At 35.6% G+C, this 27928-nt stretch overlaps 1 protein-coding gene across 2 annotated transcripts; it reads right to left on the minus strand.

Annotated features, from left to right (window-relative positions):
* Window positions 1–5488: 5488 nt before the first annotated feature.
* Window positions 5489–6816, minus strand: LOC149267193 (uncharacterized). Of its 2 annotated transcripts, XM_089398267.1 has the most exons (3): window positions 6261–6816; window positions 6069–6133; window positions 5489–5956 (listed from the first exon to the last, which is right to left on the minus strand). In XM_089398267.1, the coding sequence occupies exons 1-3, from the start codon at window positions 6457–6459 to the stop codon at window positions 5951–5953; spliced, it is 270 nt and encodes an 89-aa protein (XP_089254393.1). In that variant the 5' UTR covers window positions 6460–6816; the 3' UTR covers window positions 5489–5950. The 2 variants fall into 2 exon arrangements, with proteins under 2 accessions (XP_089254393.1, XP_089254392.1); XM_089398266.1 differs by having other exon boundaries at window positions 5489–6133.
* Between the last annotated feature and the right edge of the window lie 21112 nt (window positions 6817–27928).

Consider the following 27928-nt stretch of genomic DNA (forward strand, 5'->3'; position numbering starts at 1 on the left):
GTTAGTAGATGAAAAATAAATAAAATAAATAAATAGATAAAATTATATTAAATAACACAAGTAAAATATCACCTACAAGTGATGATAGATACAACTTGAGAAATGATAGTAGTTGAAGTGTTGAATGAGAATAAATATAATTTAATGTTATTGTAAGTTGTATGTTTTCAAATATTACCATTTTGTTTAATGTATTGGACATAAAGTCTTATTTGGTTGTTAGTAGATGGAAGAGATTAAAAAAGAAACACACACACACACAAAAGTACAATATCACCTAAAAACACACACAAGTACAATATCACCTACATGTGATGATAGATACAACTTGAGAAATGATAGTAGTTGAAGTGTTGAATGAGAATAAATATAATTTAATGTTATTGTAAGTTATTAAATAACACAAGTACAATATCACCTACAAGTGATGATAGATACAACTTGAGAAATGATAGTAGTTGAAGTGTTGAATGAGAATAAATATAATTTAATGTTATTGTAAGTTGTATGTTTTCAAATATTAACATTTTGTTTTATGTATTGGACATAAAGTCTTATTTGGTTGTTAGTAGATGGAAGAGATAAAGATTAAATAATAATAATAATTATGTTAAATAACACAAATACAATATCACCTACAAGTGATGATAGTAGTTGTAGTGTTGAATGAGAATAAATATAATTTAATGTTATTGTAAGTTGCATGTTTTCAAATATTAACAAGTCTTATTTGGTTGTTGATAGGTTACTAACAAACATAACATTTACATATTGACTACATTTTAATTATTTCTTTTACATTTACATTGTCACATTTTTTATTCCAATCAACATTTTATTCATTTACCATAAAATGTGTTTCTTATTTTATTGCGTTGTCCATTGATGTGATATGTTGTGATGTCGATTAGTTAATATATGTATAATTTACATTGTAACAAATAACATAGGTGTGATTTCAATTAGTTAATATATGTATAATTTACATTGTACCAAATAACATTGGTGTAATCCATTGGGTAATGAATTAATGCAATCATTATATCTAAACGGAATAATTTAAATGTAAAATTCAATATTATTATAAAATTAATTGATTTTGAAATTATTAATTGTAATTTTTAAATAAATAATTAACTAAAATATAGACATATCAATGCATTGATTTGTTTTGAATTCATTAAACTGTGTGTGCCATAATGCCATAAAATAGATGCTGGTACATTTTTATGAGTCATGTGCATCTTCCTATTCATTATATTAATTTGTGAAAAGGCATTGTTACTTTAAAGTGTATGATATAATGTATAACTATTTTTATCATTTCAAAACATTATGATGTTCATGATTACAATACATGGTGGTGCTTTATATATAATACATACATCAATTTTTAGTAATAAATAATGAGGCTCACATCTCACTTTTAGTGTTCAAATTTTCACATCCTTCTAGCACACATGGTAATATAGGCGTGAATGCATTCATATGAACAACAAAAAACTTAATACAAACAAATGCTTTATTTAGGAATATGAGAACTAAAAAAAGGAATGAACTAGTGCATACAAATTATAGGAGCATTGATGTGCTAGAAAGCAAAAGGAATGGCACAGTGTTTGGTCCTATATATAATCTATTTAGCATTCAAAAATACAATTTAAACAATGAAAAATAACACATTGTATTTGCATTCTAAATGGTTTTTACTTGAAGAAATTTGATCCCTCTCTGCTCAAATCCGTACTTAAAATAGATCTATGATGTTTATGTTTTGTTGGGGGTAATTGCAATCTCAAGTTCCAGTAATCGATTATATAATTGACACAATTCCTATTCCACTCTTCTTATGTTTTTTTCTTTATTTAGATTTAGAAACTTGCAACAACTCACAACAAAAATGAATGAAATGCCTAATCAAGAATTTTCCTCATATGTTAACATTTTTAAAATCTAACATTGAAAAATAGAATTACTTAACTTTGGGAGAACTTCCTAAAGTCCAAATAATTCTCATGCCATAAACCAACCTTAGAATAATATTTTTAAAATTTCAATTTAATTATGTTCATTTTTTTCGTTTATTTTGAATATGTAAATAAGTGTGTCTATTTTGAATTAGAATTTTTGGAATTTTAATTTATTTATCCAGATATATAGATTTAATATTCATAAAATATTTTTAATAATACTAATAATCAAAAATTAAAATTTATCAATTTCAAAATTTAATATTATTATAACAAATATAAAATAAAAATAATAATAATTTTTAAAATATTTATATTAATACTTAGAAAAAAACAAAATAAACTTAAATATATTTTTTATAATAATAAAATGTAAAAGAGGGAGAAAAAAAGAGGAGTTTGCATACTGCAAATCTTACTCACCCTCATTTATTTAAGTTTTAAGTTTTTGACCACGTTCATACTGCAACAAATCTTATTTATTAACAAATCCTAAATCAGTGATATTTTAATTAATTATTGATATTTATTTATTTTTTAATATTATTAATGATGAGTTTTACTAAATATATTAAATTATTATATATAATTTAATTGTAATAATATATTAAATTAAAAATATATCTTTCTAAAATAATTTTATATTGAAAGGTGATCATCACAATAAGAATAAAATAAATTTATATTCAAAGATAATAAAAAAATATTTATATTAAAAAATTAAGAAATATTAATGATATAATTTATTTTCATTGAGGGGAATGACTTGAATTAATTTTAATTGATGGTAACTATTATTAATAAGAAGTGTTAAAGAAGACATAAACACATAAATTATTGTTGGCAATGGTTTCTAGTAAATATATTTATGTACATCTTGTTTTCATCTATTTTTTTGGTAAATACTTAAATTTTGGTCATCTATTGGACTTTGATAGCTAATAACAACTAGAGCTTTTCGTCCATTCACCACAGCCCAGATGGAAAGCTTTGAAAAATACGGGTAAAACAAAAATTGAACAGAGGATCCCGACCTCACCGAGGGGAAAAATAGAAGCGGTCGAAATGACGGGTTGACCGGCCGGGTATAAGGGCTACTAATGGATAACTGATAGGCCTGATAGGCCACCTTTTATTACTTAATTTCCCCACTTTGACGGGGTGGTCCACGGAGGAATGGGCGTGTTTTTTTATATTTTATATAATTAATTTTTATAATAATTTAATAATAAAAAGTTAAGTTTTTTTTTTAAATATAAAAGTTAAAAAATATATAAACAAATAATTATTATATAATCTTTTAGGGTTAACAAAATAGTTATGTATTATTTCATTTATAGTTGAGAATTTGTAATAGAGTGAAAGTGATAAACACATCACAAGAAAAATAAAATAAAATAATATATATATATATATATATATATATATATTATTCTCAATATTATAAAAAATAAATAAATAAATAAAATATTGTTCTCAATATTATAAAAAATAATATTTTAAAATATATTATTGTCAATACTATAAAAAAATATGTTTAAATTATTAAATCTTAAAACTATTTATAAAATTTATTTATTAAAAAAACCTATTACTTTAATTACAAATTTTAATTTACAATCATTTATATTTATTAGAAAATGCATATTTTTAAAAATATTAAAACACTATATAATAAATAATTTTAAAAATATTAAAACACTATATTAACAATTTCGCATATATTTAAATTATTAATCATTTAGCAAATATTTAAATCATTTCAATTTATTAGAAAAAATATTAAAACACTATATTAATTATTTCACAAATATTTAAATCACTAAATTATCGATTTCACAAAATCCAATCCCTCTCGTGGTTGTTTGTGTAGAATTCGGGTTGTAAAATTACTCACATTTTAATTTTAACATTTATATTCAAAGTCAAATATTGATGTGATCTTAACATGTATATTCAAACTCAAATATTGCTTATGCTCTAGCAAGTCCCATGGATTGAGCCTTCTGTGATCCAAAATCTCTGCACAAGGATGGAGAAGAGAGCAAAGTACTCTCAGAGGATGATGGGTCGTTGATTCCAGGTAAAGCCTTCCTTAATTACCTTTCTATGTGAGCTGGGCTACCTCCTTTACACTAGGATGCTTGGCGTAGATATGGCGATATCAGACGTGTGGTGATTGTAATGACCCCGGTAACTTGTAATTCTGGATAATTACTGTGGTGAAAACTGTATGAGTGGTAACTTGTTATTACTTAATGACATTGTTAATTTTGAAAGTGAATATAATAGACTATTTTGCATATGTGTATTGATGAAATGCTGGCAGCCTCCAAAAGGAGGATTTTCTATTAAAAGAAAATAAAATCAGTTATGAAACTGAAAAACAACTGCCTCTCACCCAAGGAAAGGTCCTGGGAGGAAAACCTCTGGGCTGTTGATGAACAGGCAGAGAGAAGAGTTTTCCAGAGAGAGAGAGCAGAGTGAGAAAGGAGGTTAAGTCTGGTAGTGACCAGATAACCCAGCACAGTAGTGCATGAGTCTTGTTGAGGGCTGCAGGCCTGCAAGATGGCTCGGGGGGAGAATCCAGTGCAAGTGGATCTCAAGGTTGGGAGGATAAGAGCAAAATCATTGCAGGTGATTCCCTGAAGAAGGCACAACGGTAGCAGATTACAGGTATGTATTCTTAAATAACTCTGACTTGAGCAGCAGGCGAAATGGCACACAGACCGGTTCAGGTATTTATGTTCTTTATCTGGTTATTTGCTGCAGTTAATTATTAATCTTGCTAGACATTAAACAGCGATAGTGGAGCTGTCATATAGGGTTAATACATATAGTCTATCTGCAGAACTGGTTTGGAATTGACATTACTGTATGAGTCACAAAGATACTTTATGGAAACCATAGAATAGGGCCGAGGGCCTTTGATAAAACAATAACTCAGTGAAAACAAAGTATCTAGAACGGCCGTAAGGGTTATGCTCATAGCTCAACCCACGGAACGTTTCACCATAGCAATTATTATATAATTGTGTAAGATGAACGATAACTATAGCAAGTATTAAATAGCTGTGCAAAAATGATGCGTAACATTACATGCAGGTCAATAATATGAGTCTAGCATGATACAGAAACTGTGGACAGTAAACAGTATGCCTTTACTAGGCTTAAACATCATAAGTTACGTGTATAAAACCTGTGTGTGTGGCAAAGAGGGGTTCGACTTGCATTCATTAATCCGAATGCAAGCATTAACCCTACAGCCGTATTAAAGAGAGCATGAATATGGTAATAAACCGAATACTAGAACTGAACCATAAATAGCTCGACTACTGATGCATTTTAAATATATAGCTCCTTATAAAGACCTGAGCGTTATGCCATAAAGAATATCTTCAAGCTAAGGAATCGACAGTCAAACCAAGTTCAGAAACAGAACAAACCCTTACTGTGGTAAGCCATCGGTATTAACTACATACGCATGATTATGTTAAACTGTAGCAACAGACATTTGGATAAACTCCGTGAAATATCACTGGCATGCGATTAAGAACATTAAATTGAACATCATGTAAACAGATCAGCTTGGATATAGCCGGCAGTATAAAACGGAAACAACATTAATCTATTAAGAAGCCGTAACCGAGCATAAGACGTTCGACACGCAGCTAAATCATTCATAATAATTGCTTCAGGAGCCCGAAAGGGACTGTAGTCCAATAGAATGCGTAACAGAAATAGAAACATAAGGGTTCTATTAACCATACAAAATACTGGAATATATATATGAACACTGTATTAACTGTATCAGTTCAAAACAGAGATTTGGACTCAGATCCAAGTACCATTTACCCCGATTTACAAATGGCTTGTAGCCGTAAGCATTCATAGCTAAAACCTTAGGGTTTCACGAGATACAGGTCCGGCATAGAAAGGGGCCGCCTGTAAATCGCATCAAGAAGCTTGAACAACAACATTCAGACCTGAGAATACAGGAATGTCAAGACATAAGTCTCGTCCGGCCTGTGGAGACCTCCAATCCACCTAACAATAGACATTCTCTATTTTACTACGCTTGCAAGTATGAGGACTCACCCGGAATGGCCGTGGACCAGCACACTCTCCTCGCAGGCGATAGAAGCTGTAAGGACCAAACCCTCCTGCACAAAACATAAACCATCATTATCTGTAACAGAGAACCGCAAGGTGCAATGAAATACATAATAGACGGTTGATTTGCAGGACTTTAAACCTGTGTGTTAGTATTACGAGCAGAAAGATTCATACCCGAGAGAGAGTGGTAGACCTGGAGCGGTGCGGAGGAGATTCCGCTAAGTTGAGGCTCGCTCTGGACGCAAATGAACTGAGGCCGAAGAACTCGGGGAATTTTATGATGCCGGTCAAACCCTCGATCAATCTGAGCCCTACGATTAAACGGAATGATCACCATCGTTCGTATGGGCGGGAAGGCTGGCGCGAAAACCATAGCTGACAACCTCTGAACGTTCACATGACAATCACATGGCCTCCTTCCACCTGGCCACAGGATGGATGAGCTGGATTAACATCCGCTTTCCACCTGGTGCCGCGTTTAGTGAACAAGTTATTCAATGCAATAAGGTTGTGGCATAGTGCTGGAGTGGGTAAAGTGTAACGTAAGCATACCCGCGTGGAAACCAACCTAATGGTAAGTCATAACATGTTAATGCAGGTGAATTAAATAAATGTGCATGTTTTATAATGTTATACCATGATGCCGAATACCCTGTGATCACAGTGGCAAGTGATTTGTAAGGGTCAAGTGATAAATTTTTTTTTTATTTGGTATAAGTTAGAATGTGGTCGTGACAATGTGGTATCAGAGCAGAGGTTTCAAAACTGTGGCCTCTGGAACAATAAAGATTATCTTATAATGTATATATGAGAAAACGATAATGCAGCTAAATGATTTTTCTTGTGTACCAATTAGGAGGTCCATACAGAAACAGCCAGCTGCTAACAGTCAATAAGCAAGATGGAGGAAATGCAGGGAGCTGGCGGCATCCCTCAAGAAAATGCTGAGTTGTGGGTACAGCTTGGTGCTGAGACACGCAGTACCAATTTGGCAATACTGCAAACTGTACAAGAGTTGAAAGGTGAGATGGCGCGTCTACGAGAGGACAATGCGCGATTAACAATGGAGCAAGAAAGGATATTGAAAAGCTTGTCAGACAAACAAAATCCACCCTTAGCCAACCCCAGTGCGGAACAGCAAAGGGGAACTGAAGAACGGGATTACGCACCTGAGCTTTCAGAAGAACAGGAAGACCATTCTGATAACGTGCAAGAGCAGCAAACCTCAAAGAGACAGAAACTGGAATTACAGGGAGAATTCCGGAAAATCAAACCTCCACTGTTCGATGGAGAACAGGAAGAAGCAGCGGAGGCTTGGTTAATTAATATTAACAAGTATTTTCAACTATATGAATATGATCAAAATCTGAAGGCACGGCTGGCCATTTTCCAGCTACAAGGCAAAGCTACCTTGTGGTGGGAAGAAATTAAAATTGTGAAGGGAGTAAGTGAACAAAGCATAACCTGGGAAAAATTTCAGAAATACTTTAAGGAGAGATATTTGACTGAGCGCTTCTATGATGAGAAGGCACGGGAATTCCATGACTTACGGCTGGGACAGCAGTCCATGGATGAATTCATAAATCGCTTCACTTCCCTGCTTCGCTATGTGCCATACATCAAGGAGGAGAAGGCCAAGGTTCAGAGGTTCGTGAGCAGCCTACCAGCTTATATAAGGGAACGGATTGAATTTGACAATCCCCGAACCATGGATGAGGCAATTCGGAAGGCTAGAATTTGTTACCAGCAGAACAAACAAAAAGGAGACATTCCAAACAAGAAATGGAATGAAAGAAAAGGCAACAGAGTTGCTGGGAACAACAAAGGCAGCCGGGGAAATGGCGGTAAAGGAGCTGGAAAGGGGCAGTTTAACAGAAACACAAATAAGGGCACCTTCCGGGCTAAGCCAAGCGAGAGCAGGATCAGCGAACCACCTGCTAGATCAGAGATTGAGGGAACCAGACCTCCAGTTCAGTGCTGGGTGTGTGAAGGACCGCACTACGCTAGGAATTGTCCACAGCGTAAAAGAGCTGATCAAATATCTCAAATCCATGAAGCCTCAACTGTTGGGGATGTGGCGCGCAGCGTACCAAGAATTAATGCAGCCTTAGAGGACCGGCAAGCGGAATACCAACCTTCCATGGTGGAATTCGAAGGTAAGATTTCAAACCTTTCTGTAGCTATACTTATTGATCCAGGAGCTACTTTAAGTTATGTTAGTCCAAAAGTAGTGGAACATTGTAAGCTACCACCGGAAAAGTTCAAAAACCCATGGTTGGTCCAGTTAGCTACGGGAGCCAAAAGGCGGGTTTTAGCTAAAGTTAATAACTGTTCTTTCAGTATAGCTGGACAGCCCGTAACAGCAGACTTGAATGTACTTCCATTAGGCTCTTATGACATTCTTATTGATATGGATTGGCTGGAAAAGCACTGGTCATTGGTGAATTGCAAAACCAAGACCATATACTATAAAGATGATTTGGGGCAGCAGCAGGAATTGCAGGGAATTAAACATCCTGTTCAGATTCGACCTATCACTGCAACTCAGTTAGCTAAATGTATTAGAAAGAAATGTCAGATCTATGCCATACAAGTTGGCTATGCAAACCAGAAAGATAAGATGTCTGCATTAGACGATATTCCAGTGGTACAGGAATTTACAGATGTTTTTCCTGAAGAGGTACCGGGGCTGCCTCCAAAGAGGGACATAGACTTCACTATAGAGCTGATACCGGGGGCGGCACCTGTATCGCGGGCACCCTACCGAATGAGCGTACCAGAGTTAACAGAGTTGAAAATACAGCTCCAAGAGTTGTTGGATAAACAGTACATACGTCCCAGTGTATCACCCTGGGGAGCTCCGGTATTATTTGTGAAGAAGAAGGATGGGACCCTTCGCATGTGCATAGATTACCGACAGCTGAATAAGCTCACGGTCAAAAACAAGTACCCCTTACCCAGGATAGATGAACTCTTTGATCAAGTGAAAGGGGAAAAAGTGTTTTCCAAGATTGATCTGCGATCTGGTTATCATCAGATCAGGATTAAAGATGAGGACATTGCCAAAACCGCTTTCCGGACACGCTATGGGCACTACGAATTTGTAGTGCTACCTTTTGGTTTGACCAATGCACCTGCTACCTTTATGTGCATGATGAATAGCGTGTTTCACAGGTTTTTGGACAAGTTTGTACTGATATTCATTGACGACATTTTGATATATTCTCGTTCCCAACAGGAACATGAGGAGCACCTTAGATTGGTGTTACAAACTCTTCGGGAGCATCAGCTATACGCTAAGTTCAGCAAATGCGATTTCTTCAAGGAGGAAATTCAGTATTTGGGTCACGTGATTACTAAAGAAGGAATTGCAGTTGACCCCGAGAAGATAAAATCTATTATGGAATGGCCTATACCCAAAGACGTTGCTGATATCAGATCCTTTATGGGGTTAGCTGGCTATTACCGGAGGTTTGTGGAAGGCTTTTCTAGGATAGCCTATCCTATCACCTCATTGCAAAAGAAGGGAAAGATATTTAGGTGGACAGCAGAGTGTCAGCAGAGTTTTGACCGCTTGAAGCACCTACTCACCACTGCACCCATCCTGAGGATAGCTGATCCTAATAAGGATTACGTGGTGTGCACCGATGCAAGCAAGGAGGGCGTGGGAGGAGTACTGATGCAGGAAGGAAAAGTAATAGCGTATGAATCAAGGAAACTAAAAGAGCATGAGCAGAGATACTCTGCTTACGATTTAGAATTAACTGTTGTTATTCATGCACTAAAGATGTGGCGACATTACCTCCTTGGGAAGAAATTTCTGTTGTTAACAGATCATCACAGTCTGACGCATTATTTCAGCCAACCTACCTTGAATGCGAGACAAGGCCGTTGGGCAGATTTTCTAAGTGGGTTTGACTTTGAAATAAAGCATTTAAAGGGCAAAGAAAACCGGGTGGCAGATGCCTTAAGTCGAAAGGTTCATTGTTTATGTGAACTTTCAGCCAGCAAGTGGCGGAGTTCGCTGGTTGAACAAATAAAAGCAGCAGCAAGTGGCGATTCTGAATACCAGCATTTAAAACAGCAGGTACAGCAATCTGTTAATGGAAGATTACAGCAAGGGTACACATTAGATAGTGCTGGAATGTTGTGTTTTAATAAGAAAATGTATGTACCTGACTCAAATGACCTTAAGAGGCTGATTCTAGATGAGTTCCACATCAGCCACTACACTGGCCACCCAGGGTACCAAAAGATGGTCACGGCACTCAAGAAAGAGTATTACTGGCCAGGAATGAAGAAACAGGTAGTGGAGTACTTGGCGAGGTGTTTGGAATGCCAGCAAATTAAGGCTGAACATCAACACCCAGCGGGACTGTTGCAGCCTTTGCCTATTCCGGAATGGAAATGGGAAACCATTTCCATGGATTTCGTAACTGGGTTACCACGAACAAAGAAGGGCAACGATTCTATTATGGTCGTGGTTGATAAATTGAGTAAAGCAGCGCACTTCATACCTGTGCAATCCACTTACAAGGCGGTACAAATTGCTCATCTCTTTATGCAAAATGTGTTCCGTTTGCATGGATTGCCAAAGGTAATCATATCAGACCGTGATGTGAAATTCACTTCCACCTTTTGGAGAACATTGTTTGCCGAGTTGGGCACTCAGTTGAATTTTAGCACGGCTTATCACCCACAGACCGATGGTCAAACTGAGCGAGTTAATCAGGTATTGGAAGACATGTTGAGGGCGAATGTGATGCTAAAACCAAGTCAATGGGAAGAGTATTTGCATCTGGTCGAATTTGCCTACAACAATGGGTATCACACCTCAACCCAGCTAAGTCCCTTTGAGGTCCTGTATGGGCGAAAGTGCCGCACACCCTCAAGTTGGGGTGGACCGGAGGACAAGCTGAGTTTGGGTCCGGAAATGCTAAAAGACATGGAAGATATGGTGAAGAGAGTGCGAGCAAATTTAAAGGCTGCACAAGACAGACAGAAAAGTTTCGCAGACAGGAAAAGAAGATTCACAGAGTATAATGTTGGTGACCATGTGTTTGTAAGGATTCAAACCAGAAGGAGCACACTGCAGTGGAGTGGGTGCGCCAAGCTGGCTCCTCGATACTTTGGACCGTTTCAGATTTTAGCTAGAGTGGGGCCAGTGGCCTACCAACTTGCTTTGCCAAGTCATATTAAGATTCACAATGTGTTCCATGTTTCTGTCCTAAAGAAATATGTATATGACCCTAAACATGTTATTCAATGGCAAGATATGCGGGTAAGAATTAATCCGGTTGTTTTGATTATGCAGCTATATTCAATAGGAAATTGATTAAAGTATTGGTTGTCTGCAGGTCGAACCGGAAGGCGAGGTCCTGGTCGAACCACAGAGCATTCTCGACCGGAGAGAAGTGCGGCTGCGGAAACGGGTTATTACCCAAATTAAAGTGTTGTGGCAGCACTATGGCCCTGAGGAGGCTACATGGGAAGACGAGGAACTTTTTAGAAAGGCTTACCCGAATTTATTTAACGGAAATAGACATCGGGACGATGTCCAATCCCAGGGGGGGGAGATGTAATGACCCCGGTAACTTGTAATTCTGGATAATTACTGTGGTGAAAACTGTATGAGTGGTAACTTGTTATTACTTAATGACATTGTTAATTTTGAAAGTGAATATAATAGACTATTTTGCATATGTGTATTGATGAAATGCTGGCAGCCTCCAAAAGGAGGATTTTCTATTAAAAGAAAATAAAATCAGTTATGAAACTGAAAAACAACTGCCTCTCACCCAAGGAAAGGTCCTGGGAGGAAAACCTCTGGGCTGTTGATGAACAGGCAGAGAGAAGAGTTTTCCAGAGAGAGAGAGCAGAGTGAGAAAGGAGGTTAAGTCTGGTAGTGACCAGATAACCCAGCACAGTAGTGCATGAGTCTTGTTGAGGGCTGCAGGCCTGCAAGACGGCTCGGGGGGAGAATCTAGTGCAAGTGGATCTCAAGGTTGGGAGGATAAGAGCAAAATCATTGCAGGTGATTCCCTGAAGAAGGCACAACGGTAGCAGATTACAGGTATGTATTCTTAAATAACTCTGACTTGAGCAGGCGAAATGGCACACAGACCGGTTCAGGTATTTATGTTCTTTATCTGGTTATTTGCTGCAGTTAATTATTAATCTTGCTAGACATTAAACAGCGATAGTGGAGCTGTCATATAGGGTTAATACATATAGTCTATCTGCAGAACTGGTTTGGAATTGACATTACTGTATGAGTCACAAAGATACTTTATGGAAACCATAGAATAGGGCCGAGGGCCTTTGATAAAACAATAACTCAGTGAAAACAAAGTATCTGGAACGGCCGTAAGGGTTATGCTCATAGCTCAACCCACGGAACGTTTCACCATAGCAAGTATTATATAATTGTGTAAGATGAACGATAACTATAGCAAGTATTAAATAGTTGTGCAAAAATGATGCGTAACATTACATGCAGGTCAATAATATGAGTCTAGCATGATACAGAAACTGTGGACAGTAAACAATATGCCCTTACTAGGCTTAAACATCATAAGTTACGTGTATAAAACCTTTGTGTGTGGCAAAGAGGGGTTCGACTTGCATTCATTAATCCGAATGCAAGCATTAACCCTACAGCCGTATTAAAGAGAGCATGAATATGGTAATAAACCGAATACTAGAACTGAACCATAAATAGCTCGACTACTGATGCATTTTAAATATATAGCTCCTTATAAAGACCTGAGCGTTATGCCATAAAGAATATCTTCAAGCTAAGGAATCGACAGTCAAACCAAGTTCGGAAACAGAACAAACCCTTACTGTGGTAAGCCATCGGTATTAACTACATACGCATGATTATGTTAAACTGTAGCAACAGACATTTGGATAAACTCCGTGAAATATCACTGGCATGCGATTAAGAACATTAAATTGAACATCATGTAAACAGATCAGCTTGGATATAGCCGGCAGTATAAAACGGAAACAACATTAATCTATTAAGAAGCCGTAACCGAGCATAAGACGTTCGACACGCAGCTAAATCATTCATAATAATTGCTTCAGGAGCCCGAAAGGGACTGTAGTCCAATAGAATGCGTAACAGAAATAGAAACATAAGGGTTCTATTAACCATACAAAATACTGGAAAATATATATATCAGCATTGTATTAACTGTATCAGTTCAAAACAGAGATTTGGACTCAGATCAAAGTACCATTTACCCCGATTTACAAATGGCTTGTAGCCGTAATCATTCATAGCTAAAACCTTAGGGTTTCACGAGATACAGGTCCGGCATAGAAAGGGGCCGCCTGTAAATCGCATCAAGAAGCTTGAACAACAACATTCAGACCTGATAATACAGGAATGTCAAGACATAAGTCTCGTCCGGCCTGTGGAGACCTCCAATCCACCTAACAATAGACATTCTCTATTTTACTACGCTTGCAAGTATGAGGACTCACCCGGAATGGCCGTGGACCAGCACACTCTCCTCACAGGCGATAGAAGCTGTAAGGACCAAACACTCCTGCACAAAACATAAACCATCATTACCTGTAACAGAGAACCGCAAGGTGCAATGAAATACATAATAGACGGTTGATTTGCAAGACTTTAAACCTGTGTGTTAGTATTACGAGCAGAAAGATTCATACCCGAGAGAGAGTGGTAGACCTGGAGCGGTGCGGAGGAGATTCCGCTAAGTTGAGGCTCGCTCTGGACGCAAATGAACTGAGGCCGAAGAACTCGGGGAATTTTATGATGCCGGTCAAACCCTCGATCAATCTGAGCCCTAATATTAAACGGAATGATCACCATCGTTCGTATGGGTGGAAAGGCTGGCGCGAAAACCATAGCTGACAACCTCTGAACGTTCACATGACAATCACATGGCCTCCTTCCACCTGGCCACAGGATGGATGAGCTGGATTAACATCCGCTTTCCACCTGGTGCCGCGTTTAGTGAACAAGTTATTCAATGCAATAAGGTTGTGGCATAGTGCTGGAGTGGGTAAAGTGTAACGTAAGCATACCCGCGTGGAAACCAACCTAATGGTAAGTCATAACATGTTAATGCAGGTGAATTAAATAAATGTGCATGTTTTATAATGTTATACCATGATGCCGAATACCCTGTGATCACAGTGGCAAGTGATTTGTAAGGGTCAAGTGATAAAATTTTCTTTTATTTGGTATAAGTTAGAATGTGGTCGTGACAGTGATTGTATATGATCATTTGGTGGGCTAAGGCGAGTAAGAAAGCACTAATTTTTCTAAGAGGTAGGACAAGTCAATCTAGCACAATCTTTTTTTTCTTGGCTTCAAGAAAAAAATTAAAAAAAGAAAGAGAAAGAAAAAGGGCATCTGGGAAAAAAGGATTAATTTCTATTAATAGGGCGGAAAAAAGTATATACCATTAAGATCCATCCTTTATATAGTCTCCAATAAACAACCAACAAAGAAGTCACACCTCAGACAACACTGGCTCACCAGATTGCTGGTATGTATGACCAGAATGCTCTTCTGCGTGAAGAGATTACTGGTATGTATGACCAGAATGCTCTTCTGCGTGAAGAGAATGCTCGTCTGAAGGAGCAGATTGATCATCTAATGAAGAGTAATCATGACAAGCTAAACTCGACATAGAACAAGGAGAGATTTTAGTTTGATATCTAGCAACTGTCATCGAAAAGGCGATATTGTCTGGATCATCTTCTCTGCAATCATTCGCAAATAGATTACAACCTAACACAGAAGTGGAGTCGTCAGCTCTGATTATCAAATACAACCTTCCCACGCTTGATTGCATCCCAATATTTTTTCTATCGGCAGTGACATGTAAAGAAGCAACATTCATATGACTGGCAGGCTTTTCACTAGGTTTGGCATTCTGACGAAGATTGCGGGTGTTGAAGTCAGCAACATTGCTGCCAGAAGGAATAGACCTCATCGACTTAGGCGATAGCACAAACAGGACCAATTGATGTTAGCTCTGATGCTTTTTTCTTTTTTGTCGTGTCAAGTTTTGAGTATGTATTTTGTTATGATATTTAGGTTAATTTGGAACACCAATACTACAGTCTGCAAATTTCTTGAATACTCTCTGGTTTGCATAAATTTTATTTTGGAAAAGTTATGTAAAGGTTTTGGTTTGTAATCTAGATAAGTTAATATTGAGCCCTTAACAGTTTTGTTTTAAAAAAATAACAAACTTCCATTATTTAATATTTAATAATAATAAACACTTAAATAATATAAAAAAAAATTAGATATTTTTATATATTTAATGAGTTATTTTACTTAGCTTATTTGATCCCTTAATATATTTAATCCCTTGATATAGATGGAATGTCTATCCAAAATATTGTACACTATCCTCGAGGCTTAAGTCATTTACACAGTTACGATATCTATAAATATCACTGTTACATTAATTATGGATTTTTAATTTTTCATACGGTATTTTATTGCTTTAGAGCCTAGATTGTTGAATTGAAAAACTACTCTATATAATATAATGATAAACAATTCAATATTTTGTATACAAGTGCCAAGTGCGGATGGCTCCAATCACTTATTATCCTGCGGCGGCGCAGGGTATAACACTTTCAAAAATGTTTTGAAATTTAATTCCTTTGAGCGTTGACCAAAAATCAAATTAAATGTTATGTTATATGTTATGTTATAATGTTAACCTTATAGGAAAAAATTAGTCTATGTTTTTATTATTTAAATTTTATTTTTTGAGATCTTATTGTGTAATTATACTATAGTCGCTGATTGGGTTGACATATGTAATCATTTGTACTAGCAATTTAATGTGATTTGTCACATTTCCTCCTGATATAATGTAAAACACAAACTATTTTCTAAGGTGTGTGTTGTGGTGTGTTACTAAGGTTGTTTTAAAATAAATCTTCATTTAACAGCAAAGAAAATATGCTAGACCAAACTTCTTCTCTGACTATCTTCAGAAGGACGAACACAATAGATCACGAAGCTAAGACACCAATGTCCCAAGAACCAGAAAAGATGAAGGAGATGTAAGATAAAGAAATTTAGAAGACCGTAGAGAAGAAAAAGAAAGAAAGCTACAATGCCAATTTCGCCAAGAAAGATGAGGAGCCACAAAATTAAAAACTAAGAAAATTATAACCACCACAACCACCATCATCATATGAAGTAATTAGACACTTATGTCCACATTCAACTATTTTTAAGTGAAGTGAATGGATTATATATGTTGCCTTCCTAAATCAAAATATTTTGAATTAAATGTCTTTAGTTATTGGACATATTATAAAAATTCATTACACTGGTAGGCAAAGGGGAGGCCAAATTTTAGTGGACTAACATAGAATTCAAAGGCACAAAGTGTTTCTACTTAACTCATTAAAGGATTTACAATGCATGTTTTCTCTAATCATGATTATAATGGGAAAAAATTAACTAGTATTGCCAATATCTTTCAATACAAAATTGGTTGTATGTCTATTTTGATTTATAATATCATTATATATTTGAAGAAAATCTTTTTCAACTTCCATCAAACATAATAGCCTATTAATATTAGTGATTAAACAATTTCCTTCTTTATGGTCACGATGTTCGAGCCTAGTTAGAATTTTATTATATCATTTTAAATCTAGCTACAAGTAAATATAAGTGGATGGAAGCGTAATAGCATTGAGGTCAATTCAACCATTCTTCTACATTGGTAACTGAGTATTAGATTTATAACAACTTTGTACAACATACATTTTGTTTCTTCTCAAATCAAAAAAAGATTTTGTCTTTAAAAAAGAGTGTTTTACTATCCATTCATTTAGGGAAAAAGTGAATAAGAAAAACCCATTGAGGTCAATTCAACCATTCTTCTACATTGGTAACTGAATATTAGATTTATAACAACTTTGTACAACATACATTTTGTTTCTTCTCAAATCAAAAAAAGATTTTGTTTTTAAAAAAGAGTGTTTTACTATCCATTCATTTAGGGAAAAAGTGAATAAGAAAAACCATACCTATATGAAAATATAATAATTGAAAATTTATAATTAATAACTATTAATTTTACAAATTATATGTAAAAGTCTTATATTTATTTTTATTTTATGTTAATTATTTATTTTTCATATCAACGTTATATTTATTTTTGAGTAGGTATGTACCTAACAACCTTGTTTATTTTTGAGTAGGTATATACCTAACAACCTTACGTACATATATTATTTTACAATTCTATATGATATTAAAAAAATAAAGTATCTTCTTATTTAATTTCAAAAAAAATAAAATTATAATTTAGCATGAAGATAAATATTAAATACTATGTAATAAGCTATTGACTCATTTAGTATCTTCTCATTTTATTTATGAAATATCATAATTTTTTTATTTAACAAATAAAGTTCTTATTATTTTTATTTAGCTAGAAATAATACAATTATGAATTATCTTGTTATTTTTATTGTGATTTTTATTAATATAAAGTTGTATATCTTTATTGTTTTTTACTCTAAATTAATTATATTTAAACTAGAATAGCTCCTTTGTAACCCATGTTCAAATGTAAAAATTAATTCATACACTTCAAAGACTAATAATTAAATTAAGACACAGAAAACACTACCTGTACAACCTTGTTTAAATATCGTTTTATTCACATATACACAATTATCATCAACCTATCGTTAACTATCTACACAAACTTGCGGAATATTGTGTACTCAATCGCTTCATGTTGTATAAATTTGCGTCAGTATACAAATGATACGACTTTTTCATACATGCTGCCACTTCATAAATTATTAAATATATAAAGCAGTGGAATGAAATAATTGGACTTTTTCATACATGATGCGACTTCATAAATGATTAAATATGTATAGTAGTGGAATGAAATAATTGGTACTTTTATTAATTTAATATATATATATATATATATATATATTAAGATTTTAATTTAATTAAAAAATAATTTAATTATTAAAATTTATTTATTTAAAAAATTTAATGATATAATTTATATTTAAAATTTTAAAATTTCTTATTATTTTTATAAATGTTTTAAATAGCAATAAAACAATGTTTCAACTTCATATTACTGAAGAAAAAAAAAAGATTTTCCAACTTGTACACTGAAAAACAGTTTTCAAATTATACCATTCTAATGAAACATTAATATTTTATATTTTTTCCTTAAAATATTAGGTTGGATTGAATTTGTAACATTTAACTAAAATATGTAATAATAGATTATTGTTATAAAATAATAGATTATTGTTATAAAATAAAAATCTATAAAATATTTTTTATATTGAAAAATCAGTGTTTCAATTCTCTCAATATTTTTAGGATTAGATTTTATAATTGAGTCTAAAAAATGATCCTTTCACTAATAAAATATTAAACTTGTAAATTTTCACCAATAAAATAAAACATTATATTTAAATATTAACAAAATTTTATCCCAATTGAATACTTGAAGTTTTGTTAATTTTAAAAAATAAAAAATAAAAATGAATTTAATATTTTTATTTTAGGAAAAATCACAAATTTCACCAAAATTTCTAAATATTATTTTAAAAAATAATATCAATATTAAATTCAAAGGTCATCTCGATTATTCTCTTTCATTGTTATCGTTATCTCCTTGTGTATACATTTTAACATTGAATTACATGAATTTCGTCATACTATTTTTGGAGATCATTTTGTTTCATGTCTCTTTTCTGGAGAGCTTTTTGTTTCATGCCTCTTTTTCTAAACACAGTTAATGAAAATGATTCGGTAAACATGGTCATGATAGCGACCTTAGTTAAGCCTTACAATATTTCCATCTAGGTTACTGACTCTCGTCAGGGATGCTGACTTGAAAGCAAGAGGCTCACACCCATGGTAAAGACAATGGAATTAATTAAGCGATTAGAATTAAACCTAACAATTTGACTAATGAATTTAATTGTCAAAATTCCATATTATTTGAGGTGCAAATTTCCATATTATTTGAAGTGAAGGTAGAACCTCAAAGGATTCTTCTCTTGTATGTCTCACATGAAATTGGAGTGAAGGTAGTAACCCAAAGGACTTTTCTCTTGTCTCGCATGAAATTATAGGCCTCACAAGAGTGAAATCCTTCAAAGTGTTAAATTTCCATATTAATTGGCCTGATTTATGTTGGGTTGGAATTTTCACACCAAAACCATATTAATTGGTCTGGTTCATGCTAGGTTGGAGTGTGCGCACCAAAATTTAAATTGCAAAGGGCAAAGAAAGATGAAGGACAATTTCAATAAATGACATATGGAAAACATATCGTTATTATTACTCAAGCATATGTTCGGTTGTGTAAACAGTTATACATTTTGGTATGTATTGAAAATGTAGACAACCCAAAGTTAATTTTGGAAACCTTACATTGTTTTAAAAGTTGAACAATCATATGAAGAGTGTTAGTTTTGTTGGTACAAATCAGTGATCCACCTTGACAACAATTTCACTAATACCTTATCCAAATCCATTTCATCACCCTTTCTATAAGTTGAGATGTCAAATTCCATTGCAATTTCTCTAATAGTACTAGTTTTGTGAACATATCCTCACAATTTTCTTGAGTATGAACCTTCCTAAGATCTACTCCAACTCCATCAATAACATGTCTTACAAAATAATATTTAATATCATTTTGTTTAGTCTTGTTATGATAAGCTAGATTAGTAGTGAAACATATAACACTTTGACTATCACACAATACATTTACCTCGCCCAGCTTCTTTCCAAACTCAACCAGAACACCCTTTAAACAAATTGTCTCTTTGCATGCTTGTGAGATAGCAATATATTCTACCTCAGTAATGGATAAAGAAAGTGTTTCTTGAAGCTTTGACATCGATCTAATAGATTGTCCTGCAAGAATAAAGACATAACCTAAAATGGCTCTCCTCTTATCCAAATCACCTGCAAAATCATCCTATGCATGTATCATGGCCTTAATAACCCCTATTACATATCAATTTTTCCACTATAAACCCTAATCTACTATGGGTTGTATAGAATAATCAACTCCCTCTTGATTCTTGCATCCCTATAAAAACCATCAAACTCCTTGGTGAAGACGTGTTATTCTTGATAAGAAGACATTAAACCTACATACAAGTCCATTATCTTTGTAGAAAGTTCCCTACTCTACATTGTCTTGTATGATGGGTGTGATCAACGGTGAGCCTCTAGAACCATATAATAAATTGGATAATAGGATCCACTTGGGAGGTCATTTCACACCACTTCTTTGAACATAGCGCCAGTAGAAAAGAATTGTTCCAATTACGGAAAGGATGAATCCTAGTGGGGGGGAAACCTCAAGAAGTGATCACACACATTGGTAGGGGAGAACCACTACCACCAAAGGAGTAGACACTAGATGCTTTACTATCATCTCAATTAAAGGAAATCACAAGGGAGGCAAAGTGGAGAAAGTGAGTGGAACTAAGGGAAGGGACTAAGGCAAAGTGGAGAAAGTGAGCGGAACTAAGGTAAGGGACTAAGGCAAAGTGGAGAAAGTGAGTGGAACAAAGGGAAGGGACTAAAGCGAACCAGAAAAAGAAGCCCACATTAATTAAAGTTAAACTCTAACCATTACATTGTAATAACTTGCACACACCATCGCTTTTAATTTATATTTACATTATTCATAAATAATATTGATTAGTAACTCTTAATTAACTAGCACAACCTTATAAATTAAATTAATAGTAAATGTCGATAGGCATCAATCATGATAAATATCAAAACACTTACTTCATGATGCATCTCAGATTGTTAAGATTTAAAAAAAATATAAAAAATAACTAAATTATATATTTATTAAGAAGATTATTAACCATGGAGATTCATGATCACTTTAGCATGGAGATTCTTAACATGTAATTAGGTTTCGCTACAATATCAAGGTTATCAATACCACATGCCCAAGAAACCATAACTCATGCATATGACATTTTTTTTAAATTAATCAATTTAATAAAAGAGAAAAAATGGCATAACTACTTTTGAAATAAATCTCAATATTATAGGGTATTCCATGGAGAATAGATCTCTACCATTCACCTACTAATTATTGATAATTAAAATTCTAAAAACGCCATTCCAAAATAAACACACATATCCACATAATTAATAAACAAAAATAAAACACAACATTATCAAAATAATATATATATATATATATATATATATATATATATATATATATATATATATATATATATATATATATATATATATATATATATATATATATTATCACTAAAATATATCACATCATATCTAAAAAAATTCCTACATTTAAAATATCATTGTCACATCTCGACAATCCTAAATTGATTATATGCATATATGATGCCAACATACTCCACCAACCATTAATTAAGCCGAAGGCTTTTCTATGGTGAGGTTTATCCTCATGACGATATTTAGATTCGTCGTCTCTGACAGAATCTTAATAGGTGTCCCTTGTAGGAATTTACAGGGTAAGTTCCTCAGAAAGAACATCAAAAGGACACCGCTCACAACCAGATCTCAAATCAATACACCAGTATTTTTGACGTGGTTAAAACCATCAAAGTGCAAGGAGGGAAACAGTCCACGGCCTGTCCCAACGTGGGTACTACAGGCAATTTATTAATCAAAGAATGAAAATTTACATAAGCTTCTCTCATGCACGGATTACCCGAACAATGACCCTCCATGCGCTTTAAATAGAACTCATGGACCAATCGGGTGTCAAGCCACGGATCAAGTGTCGGTAATACCGAGGAGAGAATGAACCGTCGGATCACTACATATCGTGACCGTCGGATTGTAAGTTACAAAATGTACAACGGTAAAGAAACACACTTTACCTAACGCTATACCTAACTCTACACTAGACCAAGTTGAACTTAACTATATCCTATGTGTCGGAATATCCTAACATCCCCCCTTAAGAACAACTTGGGATAGGATTGAAGGATTTACAAATATGACACAATAGGAGAAGGAAGGAGGCACTAGAGCCTATCCCCCCTTAGTGACAACTTCCTGAACTCCAAGCATATATCGAAGTTTACTGAACTTCGCCTCTGTGAGAGCCTTTGTGAAGATGTCTGCAACCTGATCATCTGTTGGACAATATTGCACTTCAAGAACATGGTCATGAATGAGCTTTCTGATGAAGTGCATGTGTAGTTCAATGTGTTTGCTGCGCTGATGCTGGACTGGATCTTTGCATAGCTGAATGGCACTTTGATTATCACACCAAAGTGTGGTTGGATGTTGTTGCTCAAAGCCAAACTCTGATAGGATCTGACGAAGCCACAAGGCTTCCTTACTAGCTTCCACGGCACCACGATACTCTGCTTCTGCTGACGAAAGAGAAATGGCAGCCTGTTTCTTACAAGCCCATGTAATAGGTCCTGAACCAAGAGTGAAGACATAACCGGCAGTAGACTTCCGATCATCAGGGTCACCAACCCAATCAGAATCAGTGAAACCAACTAACAGAGGAGCTGCTTTGGCACTGTAATGAATCCCAAACTGTACTGTACCTCGAACATAACGAAGTATTCTTTTAGCTGCTTTCCAATGACTTTCACGGGGGTTTTGCATAAAACGAGCAACAAGGCCAACAGCAAAGGAAAGATCAGGACGAGTATGGGTTAAATACAAGAGTTTTCCGACAAGTTGACGGTATAAGGTAGCATCAACTTCAGGAGAAGTACAAGAGACTGAAAGTTTGACTCCAGACTGAAAGGGAGAAGGGGCTGGCTTACAGTCTTCCATGTGAAAATGACGAAGAATATCACAAGCATACTTGGACTGGGAAAGGAAAATACCCTCCTGGGATTGCAAGACTTGAAGACCGAGAAAATAGTGTAAGTGTCCTAAGTCTGTCATTTCAAATTTCTTTTTAAGGCTGGACTTCACATGGTTTATAAGGTTGGGATCACTACCAGTAAGAATAAGATCATCAACATAAAGAACAAGGATGATAATAGAGTTGCCCACTTTCTTGGTGTAGACAGTATTGTCAGAATGACACCTAGAAAAGCCAGATTCTAAAAGAAAGCTATCCATTTTGGCATACCAAGCCCGAGGAGCTTGCTTGAGGCCATAAAGGGATTTCTTAAGTCGACAAACAAGGCTGGAGTCTGTTTGTATGAAGCCAATGGGTTGTTCCATATAGATTTCTTCCTGCAAGTCCCCATGCAAGAAGGCAGATTTAACGTCCATCTGATGGACTTACCATTTTAAAGAGGCAGCAAGGGAAAGAACAAGGCGGATAGAGTTCATTTTGGCAACAGGGGAGAAGGTTTCAGTGTAGTCAATGCCTTCAACCTGTGAAAAGCCCTTAGCAACGAGACGAGCTTTATGTTTATCAACTTTCCCATCTGGTCCATACTTGGTTCTGTAAACCCATTTACATCTAACAAGTTTGCGTCCCTTTGGTAGAGGAACAAGATCCCATGTATCATTTGTCATCAATGAATGATATTCTTCATTCATAGCTGCTTCCCAATGTGGATGGCCTGAAGCTTCTGCAAAAGTGTCAGGATCATGATTTACTGGAGCTTGAGCCAGTAAAGAAGAGGCTCTTTCAAACTGAGAACGTGTACGTCGCTGATCTATAGGATCACCGGCAAGATCACCTGCTGCATCCCGAGTAGCACGGACCCATCGTGGAAGTTGAGGATCCTGAGAAGGTGGGGGAGGATTATCATCCTCGCTTTCATCATCTGAAGAAGAAATGTTTTCAAAATTAGAAGAGATAGGAAGAGGTGGCACATCTGCTGGACTAGGCTCGCAGGCCAATTTATTTTCATCAAATTTTACATCTCTTCTAATGATAACATTTTTGGACTTAAATGGAATAAGTCTATAACCTTTTACATCTTCAGAATATCCAACAAAAGTACATATCTCACTCTTAGGTTCTAAAGCTTTATGCTTTTCATCTGGAATATGGGCCCATGCTTCACTTCCAAACACACGAAAGTGACTTACATCTGGTTTAATGGAACTCCAAGCTTCTTCTGGAGTGATATTCTCTAGAACCTTAGTAGGAGTGCGATTGATTATATAATTTTCACAATTAATTGCTTCGGCCCAAAAACTAAGACTGAGTCCTTTAGATTGCAGCATACAATTAGCCATTTCCTTTAAGGTGCGATTTTTCCTTTCAGCTACACCATTTTGTTGTGGAGTGTATGGAACAGTATGTTGCATTTGAATTCCATTTTCGGTGCAAAAGTTGATGAATGTGTTTTTAACATATTCTCCACCATTATCAGTTCTTAGCTTAAGAATTTGATGTCCAGATTGTTTTTCAACAAAGGCTTTGAAGGCCAAAAAGGTGTTAAATACTTCGCTCTTGAGTTTTAAGAAGTATACCCAAGTGCGTCTGGAGAAATCATCAATGAAAGTTAAGAAGTACTTGCAGCCAGAGAATGAAGCAACAGGAAGAGGACCACATAAATCACTGTGCACAAGCTGTAAAGGGGCTGAGGCGTGCCAAGAGGCACGTTTGTCAAAACTGTCCCGATGATGGAACAAACACCATCTCTGCAAGATACCATAGGAAGACTTGTCACCATATTGTCTTTACATAGATGCTGAAGGGAGCGATAGTTTAAGTGACCAAATCGCTCATGCCAAAGTTTGCTCACTTCATCATTATGAGCAACAAATACTGAGGGAAGATTTGATGACCCAAAGTTGTGAAACTTATACAACCTTTTGGAATCATCAGCAAGACCAGTAGCTAGAATCTGGTTAGGATCTTTTAGATCCTTGATTACAACATCATGAGGTGAAAATTCAACAATTTTACCTTCACCTGAATGAGTTATCTGATAGACAGATAGAAGGTTGCAGGATAAGTTTGGAACACATAATACATCATTAAACTGACCATTGTCTAGATGAACAGTTCCAGTCCCTACAACATTAAGAGATCTATCATCACCAACATATATATTTTTGGTGTTACAATCATTTAAAGAAGAAAACATGGCTTGGTTTTTGGCCATGTGACAAGAGGCTCCAGAATCAATGAGCCACTCATGAGAATGAGAAGAAGAAGAAGATACATTTAATGCATAACCAGACTGAGATGATTGACAATGACATGCAGAAAGTGCCATTCCGGAAGTTGAAGTTGAAGTAGGCTCCACATGGATGTTATTTTTCTTCATTGCGGCTTCCAAGGCTTCCATCTTCTTAAAGCATTTAGATTCTAAGTGGCCATCTCGATTACAAAAGTTACAATGTCTATCAGTCTTCTTCCATTTGTTTTTATTGGTCTTATCATTTTGCTGAAATGATCTTTCATTTTGAGGCTGAGATGGTTTAGGACCATTCTTTTGAGGATATGACTTCTTAGGATTCTTTGAATTTGGTTGCTGCTGGGCGGCTAACGCTTTCGTGGAAGAGTTTCCAAGATTAAGAAGACCAAGGTGTAAGAGTTTTTCTTGTTCTCTTATTAAGGAATCACAAAAGGAGTCAAAGGAAGGGGCCTTGTAGTCTTTTCCTTGACAAAAGAAAGCTTCCCTTGTAGAATGGAAAGTGGAAAAAAATACAGAGTAGGCTGGTCCCAACTTAGTAAGGATGGAATAAATAAGGTTACCATCTTCTTTCTTAACTTTAACACCTTCCAAGAGATATCTAAGGGTCTTGAATTTGGACAAGAAATCTTCAATGCAAGAAAAATTATTAGGATCCAAAGTAAGCAGCTCATTTTCAAGTTGATGGGCTCTAATTTCATTTTTAATCCCAAAAACTTTAGCGAGTTTTTCTAATGCTTCATGAGGAGTCTCAAGTTCTGCAATGTGGAATCTAAGATCAGGAGAAATAGACATCCCTATCAAACCACGTGCTTGATCTTGTCTATTTTCCCATTTTGCAGCCTTGTCTTCATCTTTTGGTTTCTTCTCTTGGTCTGTGGCTATTCTGAAGAGACCTTTACTTCTAAGTAAATCTTCCATGTAGGCTACCCATTGGAAGTAGTTAGTGCTGTCAAGAATGACTTGGCATGGACTTTCCATTTTTTAGAAAAAACCTGAAGCTGAAGATGCTGAAAGTAAGTGTTCCAATGGATAGATCTCGAAAAAATAGGCGGTTTTAAAAAAAACGGCTCTGAAAAAGGCTTCCGGATGAAGAAGTTATGGCTTTTTGAAAAAAATTTGTTGAAGTTGCTGGCAAAGTGCGCGAATGTGCGGGAATGAAAAAATCCGCCCCCACAAAATGGAGACTTGAACCCAAGACCTCTACTCTCTTAAAATAGCTTTGAACCAATTGATCTATACAAAAAATTTGAGAGAGAGAGAGGGGGGGGCCTTGGTTTGCGTGCTTGCCTTGAGAAAACTCTTTTTCCCTACAAAACACAAAACACAAAACCCAACACGAATATGCAAAGAAAAACGAACCTTGCGGCTCGAAGTTAGCTTTAGCCAAAAAACTAGATATTTTTTTTTTTTTTAAATCTCAAAGTTAGCTTTAGCCGAAAAACTAAATATTTTTCTCAATGTTTCTGATTTTCCAAGATCACACTAAGGTGCAAGGAAAAGAGCATACGCATGAGAAAAATCCTTCCTTTCTGTTTCTGATTTGCCCAGATCGCACAGAGTCGCAGGGCAAAGAGCATACGCAGAAATGAAAGGTATAGATTCGGTTAAAAAAAAAGGCTAAATAAACCGAAACCGAAATGAGCAGAGAGAAAATAACAGTAAACTGCAAAAACACTGTATACCTCCCGATCTGAAAAATGACGCAGCTAGGGCTACCGGAAACCTTTTCGCGTGAAACGAAAGGGGTTCCTCACTAGAACAGATGCTCCGAACGCAACAGAGCAGTCCTCTCGGCCCAAAAGCAGTCAGAAACAGCAGATCTAGGAAACGACAGCCGCAGGCAGTTCTACCGGCTTCAGGAAACTCCCCCTCCATGCACTTCCCTTCGTTTTTGGCTTGCCTGATATTAGCCTTGTGCTTCACATAAACATAACTCCCTCCCACCGCAATAACGACCACAAACAAAACAGAGAATGCAATTCCTACGACGACACCTTTGCTCAGATCTGTAGATGAGTGCTCTAAATGGTCCTCTGCCTCTGGCGGCTCTGCCACCTGTTCTCCCGATCCGGATTTAAACAAGAACACAAAAAATTACATATATAACCATAAATATAGAGATGCAGTAGAATCAACACTTCATTTCATTAATATCAAATACTGAAGTATCCTTAAAAACAAATAGAAATAAGACTAGCTCGGGCAATGGTAGTTTATCTCTGAGAAGAGATGTGGTGGTTACATGCCTCTGAACTGATTTAAAATGAGGCTCAAGGGGTTTTTTATTATTGAACAATAAGAGAAAACCCTAAACAACCAAAACCCTAACCCAATGAGATGTAACACCAAGAGTTTATGGGCCCCGTTGGGGTTAGTTGGGCAGCCAACTTCTTGGGGTCGTAACTTGGTCATATTATCTATGTTTCACACATATGACACCTCTTTGGAAAACAATTTCGTTCCGTTTACGTTGGGCATCTCATGCCCAAATGCAGACAGAAGTCACGAGTTCGGTCCATGTATTTCTATCATTTGCAGCATAATCAACAAGATTGGTAGTGTGAATATGGCCAGCGATTTGCACCTAGCCATTCCCATAACAGTTTCTGGTAGCATTGGATCTGCCAAAACATAAAATAAGATTTACAAAGAAATGAGTGGTCTCATTTTCTTTTTCCCCCTCCACGCACTCCCCTCCATTTAAAGTC

This window comes from Pinus tabuliformis, chromosome 6 (assembly GCF_031772625.1).
Source record: "Pinus tabuliformis cultivar Carrire ecotype Pingquan chromosome 6, CPIR1, whole genome shotgun sequence".
In the NCBI taxonomy this organism is placed as follows: Eukaryota; Viridiplantae; Streptophyta; class Pinopsida; order Pinales; family Pinaceae; genus Pinus; species Pinus tabuliformis.

Coding starts and splice junctions, on each gene's coding strand:
- LOC149267193 (XM_089398266.1), bottom strand. CDS start 6,459: ATGGTTTTCGCGCCAGCCTTCCCGCCCATACGAACGATGGTGATCATT. Junction 6,134..6,260: donor GGTCTACCACTCTCTCTCGG/GTATGAATCTTT, acceptor TGTTTTGTGCAG/GAGGGTTTGGTCCTTACAGC.